Genomic DNA, 6,371 nt, shown 5'->3' with positions numbered 1-6,371 from the left:
CCCCCCCAATTAACTTAGTCAACTCCATTTCTTTCTTTTATTAAAAATGGACTTCTCATTTCAAAATTCACTGAAAATATTTAACTTAGTCATTGGTGATAACATGTTAATTTCTTTAAAACAATTATGTCATTCAATTCCTAACAGATTTTAGATCAAAATAATTAAAAACATTTAATGTGACTGATTTTGGAAAAAATATGTAAAGAGTTTAGTTGGAGTGAAAATACCTCAAGTGTTCAGGTTCTGGTACTTGCTTCTAATCTGCAGCACAGTGTAAGCCTTTGTACCTTTAGTTGTTACTCCCATACCTGCTTTTTCATGCCATGCCTTCGCTGAACCATTTTCAGAACTTTGCAACCTGCAAGATGGGTGTGTGAGGATAGTTGCAGTAGTAGTGTTTTGTTTAACATCATGCTGCTTCTGTTAGAAAAGCCTGCTTTTTATTGATTTGCATATTGTGCCAAGGAGAAGAGGTAGGTATGAAACATTCTGCCCTGGAGATGGAAGGTATTTAATGTAGAATCAGCATAAGGGTTGATAAATTCTTCTGGTGTGTCCAGGAGCAATGCAGTGAATAGACATTTGGAAGCGTTTTCAGTGTTTCTTAAATAACCACTGAGAAGAGGTTTGTATGAACAGGGGTACTTATACTGTACAGGGAAATTCCTTGTTTCAGATGTGTTGATGCTACTTAAAAAAATTAACTTTTAAGGACTTCAAACTGCTGTGTTTTGAGGTGGGGATCAAAAGTGTGTGCAGTCTGAGTGGTAAACCACAATGAGATTTGGTGGATAGACCAAGTGACAAAAATTACATGATGTAGATAGAAATGTTTATCAATGTGGCAAAAGGGTCTGAATTTTACTAGGATAAAATTAATTATAAACTGATACAGTAGGAGTCTAACGTTCCACCAGTGCACTTGTGAGCCACTTATCTATCTACCCAAAGAACAATACGAGCAGTTGAAATTGTGTAATAAAAACCAGAAAAAATATCCAGCAGTTTAAATTACTGTGTTTCAAACAGCAGGTCTGAACTGCGTGCAGTTCACCTGCTATGGGCTTCAGGGACATCTTGACAACATTTTGTCCCCCAATAAGGGGGAAACTGCTTAGAATAGCTCCATGCAGACTTCTCACTAGTCAAAATTATAGTGATGCTCTGATAAGACAGTGATGGTAGAAGAGGAAAAAGAAAAAGAAAAGATTTTGAGTCCCAAAAATGAAATGCAAAGTTTCACCTGCTTTCAGGTCCTGCCTCACCTACAGGGAGAGAGGAATGAAGGAAGCCTGATCACTCAGGGGTGAGAGTGAGGGTAAATAGTCCCTGGCTGGAGAGAGTATGAGAGGTAGGCCTGTGAGTCTGTACTTGCATAGAGTTGGCATAGAGGTTGTAGGGGAAGAATGAGGAGACTAAAGCACAAAGGAAACATGTGCCTGGACTCAAGCGTGATGAAGTACAAATTTAGAAATGAGGAGAATGGGTTGTGGGGCACTGAATGATTATTGGTGGAATGTCACTAGAAACTGTAGTGAACTTGAAGTGGAAAAAATAGCTTCTGTGTTGGATTGTGGGTGCTAGGGAGTGGAGTCTCTCAAAAATGTTACTTATAGTATGTGTTTTAAGAAACAAGATGAAAAAAAACCCAAAACAACAACTATGGTACTTTAAAAGTGCATGGAAGTTAAGTCCACAGAGGTATGTATGGCTTTTAGGAGCCAACAGGAATACGAATGATTTTGCATATCGCACCCAGGGCTTTTGTTCTACCTTCTATGAAAACCAGAGCTGTATTTCACTGCCTGTGTTTAGCCTAACACTTGTCAATGAATTTGTTATGCTGTACTCATTTTCTTGGTAGTTTAAACTTGTCTGGAGATAAGCTAAAGTCTAAAGTGTTCCAAATGATGAGCTTCACTTTGTAGCTGAGACTGATGTTAAAGTGGCTCAAGCATTAATAGTTACAGCAGACTTTGTGTATGAAACCAGCCTTGATAGTAATTAATAATGCAAGATCCTGCACCACACTTTTCTTTGTCTTAAGTGTTTATTTTTAATGCATTTCAGGTATTTCTTTAAATCCAGAACAGTGGAACCAGCTGAAGGAACAGATTTCTGATATTGATGATGCAGTAAGAAAACTGTAAAGACAAAGCCATACAGAAACTTTTATCATTTTAGTTGTTTCAAGCGGTCTTTTTACATTGGCTTTTGTTTTCTAAAATATTGTTTTCCAAGCTATTGTATATTTGGATTGCAAAACGATTTGTAAGATTAATACTTTTTTTATGTGCATTAAAAGTGTATTCTGAGTGAGGCTATTTGTGTATACTTTACTAAAAGGAAACATGTTGTTTTCACCTCATGGTGTAAAATAAACAAATCAAATAATATGTAAAGCATACTTGGTTATGGCCTTTTGATTGAAGGTGTTTGCTGATAAGGCCACCTAATAGCTTTAGTCTTTGTTTTAGTTTCAATTTAGTTAAGAGTTAATATGAATTTGTTTTCTGCAGAGGTTTCTTAAAACGTCTCTATTTAATTTTTTTCTTGTATTTCATACTCTTTGGTATTGCCCTGACAGCTTTCTGCTGTAAGACTTGATACAAACAGTGAATACTGGGTAAAACACAGTTTTTGTAGATAATTTTAAATACTGTATTTGCTAATTTACCCTATTTATTCAGATGTAAACAGTCCCGAATATATAGGCCTTTTTGCATTACTTGCATGAAGTGTTATGCTAAACAATAACACTTGAACACAAGCCACATGCTATTTCTTCCCATTTTTCTATAGCTTGCTTGACTTAGAAGATACAAATAGCTTTTTTTTCTCGGACCCTAGATTTTAGAATGTGATGCATAAGCTTTTACAGTAATAGACATATACCTCAGAGTAAGATAGTATTTAAAAGCTCCAAATGTGGTTATTAGTTAGACACCCTTTTCAAGCTTTGCATTAAATCTATTCTTGAACACATACTGACTAGTTATTCTATACAAAAGAACAGTTAACCTGTCTTTGTAGGGCTTTTGTTCATTTGAGAGTATTGTGTAAACAACGATGCTTGAACTAGGCAGTAACACAAGTTAAACAGTCAAACAGGGTTAAAATTGCTTCAGCCAGAATGCCTGGCTATCATGCTTCTGCCCTGTCCACACTGCCTGCCCAAACCACTTAACTTGGCTTGCTTTGTGTGGCTTACATGCACACAGCTGTTCTGTCTTCAGCACAGAAGATACCTGGCGCTTACAGTGGAGCGCTGGTACCTAGTGGATCATGACTCTAGTGAACTTTGCTTGTCAGCCATTGTACTGGTCTGGTAAGAGAAGCTTCTCTCCAGTGGAAGCTCTATTAGACTAGATGCTGCCCCAGTTGAAGGCTTTCTTGCTAGGTGTCACAAGTAATGAAATGAAGAATGGAGAATATGATGCTTGAGTAGAACTCTGAGAGATAAGGGGCACACCAGTACAGAAGTTAATGGTGAAAGATCAAAATTAGCTGACACATAACTGCAGTGGAGAAATGTATGTTAGCAGAATTGGAGAAGAGTTCATTTTCTGACTTAATTCAGTTAATCGAAGGAAGAAGATGAAACAACTTCACGAAATTTGGTATTTCAAGACTATCTAGTGATGAATGTACAACTTAATTGGTTCAGCTGTAATTTTCCCATTTCATGTTAATGTACTTTTTAAATTTTGTATAGGTAAACAGGATTTACTATTTGTTTAATTTTGGAATATCGTAATATAATTGTTTATATTGCAGACATGCACAGAAGTGCCATACACAGACTGTTCCGGTGCTGCAGAGTTTATAATTCAATACCAAGAAGTATTGAAGGCTGAGGAAGGTTGACTTCATCACATTAAATATATATTATTCAATTTAAATATTATGTGAGATACCTCCACCTGCTTTTTAACTTACCCATTGTTGACATATTAAAAAGTAAAGTTAAGATCTGTTTTTGTATAGGTCAGGAAATCTCAGTTTTTAAGAACTGCTTGAGAGTGATAAAAAAACTGAAGAGATGTTTTGTGTCAGCAGATGCATTTTTGGGCACAACATTATTTTTTGAGTGACTCTTAAAGGCATGTAGGAATATTTGGACCAAATAGAATAAATATGAAATATCTGCTAAAATTTCAGAGATGAGTGAATGAAATAAATTGCTTCAGATCACTGTCGACAGGTTCTAGGTGTTTTTTATTTGCAGTATGTTTATGTGATTTTTTTCCCTTTAAATCTGAGATTTTGCAACCAGATTTCACACATTTTACCTCAGAACTTTCATGTGGCTACTTTGAAGTGCATGATTATATTAGAGGGAACATTGTCCTCACTTACCTTACTGCGGTAGTAGGTCATTGCATGGCGGTTATGTATCAGAGTACAATATGATTGCGTTCAGGGAAGGTAGAGAATTAAATTCATTCATTTGGGCAGAGTTAAGTGAAAAGGTTTTAATATAGTGATGAGTTCTGTTGTGGAAACTGATAGTAGAGTGTTCAAAGAAATTAGTAATTTTTAACCAAGAACTATTACTTCCTATTTTAGATAACTTCCTAGCTGAATTTGTGGTGATAGTTACTGGAGCTGTTAATCATATTTCACTTGATAAAACTTGGAGCAGTTTGATTTTACTTAGCTTGTGCATTTAAAAATAGTTTTCCATCTGCCAGTTATATTTCTGCCCGTAATGATGATAAAATAGATATTTTACCTGAGCCAGTCTTAACACCTGCATGCATGTCCTACAGAAAAAGGTAACTAATGAACCAGTCAGTTTCACAAATGAACTCAAAATGATGAGTTGAATTGTGAGGGAATTCATTGCAACTCAGATGACTGACGTGGTTGATATTTGATAAAAATTTGACACATTCAGTGTTATTTTGAAATAAAAGTTGGTAGTGATTTGTCATGTAATTGTCTGCAGCTGTAGTCTTTCTAGTTTGAGAAGAAAATTCACATTTTTTTTTTAATAAAGATTATTTTCTTGCAGACATAATGGTAGTTAGGGTTCGTGTAGAAGTGACCATGGAAGAAAACAGTGGTGTGGAAAGGCTGTGTTAATATGAAGTAAAAACACTGCTCCCTTTCCCACTGAAGTGGCAAAAGAAGGATGCATTTGATTCTTGATGTTTATGCAGGACATACTAGCAATATGTTTTATAAATTAAACCTACTATGGAGCTTAGGAGGAAAAAATATATCACAGAGCTGCCAAAGTACCATATATGTGATAAATCAAACTGTCATGTACAATGTTGCTCTTATGTAGACATGTTCATATTGAAATTAAACAAATACAGTACTACGTTTGATATTTCTGTTACAGGAAATGCCCCTACTTATGTGATCTGTTAGCAAAAAAATTGATGGTTGTAATTCTGGTAACTCAAATGTCATATTGTTAACCATGTGAAATGTTTCATGTTTTGCTCTGGTGGTTTCTGTTGCAGAGAGGCCACTGGAAATATGAGCCCTCCAACTGTAATTACCTTAATGTTCAAATAAAAAATAGTTAAGTGGCATATGTGTAATAACAGTTTGAACACTTGGAAATAAATTAAGACTTCTGTTGACAGTGTTATTTTTGATAGAAATGTAGCAGCACTAGAAGTTATTTTTTCTTAAATTGTTAAGGAAACTGCTGTTTGTTTCTTGTGACTCTTGTAATTTGGAAACTTTAAAACTTAATCGGTGTATACTCGGTCCATGTTTGCGGGTGGGGGATTGATTGTGTAGCCCAAAAGGATGGAAGTTTTTCACTATGATGGAAGAGCAACAGCAGATATAAACATGCTTTCAAACATCAAACAGAAGGAAAGTGCCTGGTAAGTAAGTCATTACTGTTAAGAACATGGCAAATTATCTTTTTTCAGTAGAGTTTCTTTTTGATCGGACAAGAAATGTAACCATAGATTAGATAGAGAAAAAGCTTCTTACCTATTTATTGGTCAGTTAGGTCAGTATAGGCTTCTGTAGGAAGGATAATTGTTTTTCACGTTCTTTCTGTGACTGATTTGCAGGGAGTGGATTAACTGATTGTAGCCTTGAACACAAACAGATTTTTCTTAGAGTAATTTTGAGTAGTTGAGCAATTTATAGCCACAGAAATGGAAATGGCTGTGGCTCAAAAGGAAGAAGTGGAGTTTGGGGTTGATGGAAGGTCATCATGTCCTACCTATTTCTCATTTACTTCCATCCACTTACTGATAGGATTCATCTTTGGCTGTATCTCTGGTGACTATGTATGGAAGAGCAATCTTAATGTTTTTCCTAGTGTGAATCAAGCCTGTAAGTCTCCTGCTCTCAGTATTGTTATGTAAAAGGGTGAAGAGCCTTCGGAA

General features: G+C 35.7%; 1 protein-coding gene across 1 annotated transcript in view; it reads left to right on the top strand.

The window, feature by feature from the left end:
• The window catches only part of SUB1 (SUB1 regulator of transcription), a 9,753-nt gene extending 7,343 nt beyond the window's left edge, over nt 1–2,410 (top strand). The window contains exon 4 of the mRNA XM_010166981.1: nt 2,074–2,410. Within this exon, the coding sequence (XP_010165283.1) occupies nt 2,074–2,153 (80 nt within the window). The 3' untranslated portion in view covers nt 2,154–2,410. The remainder of the gene's footprint in view (nt 1–2,073) is intronic.
• The last annotated feature ends 3,961 nt before the right edge of the window (nt 2,411–6,371 follow it).

This window comes from Antrostomus carolinensis, unplaced genomic scaffold (genome assembly GCF_000700745.2).
Source record: "Antrostomus carolinensis isolate BGI_N321 unplaced genomic scaffold, ASM70074v2 scaffold46724, whole genome shotgun sequence".
Classification (NCBI taxonomy): domain Eukaryota; kingdom Metazoa; phylum Chordata; class Aves; order Caprimulgiformes; family Caprimulgidae; genus Antrostomus; species Antrostomus carolinensis.
Note: the sequence above shows the minus strand (reverse complement) of the source record. Positions and strands in the feature narration are given on the sequence as shown.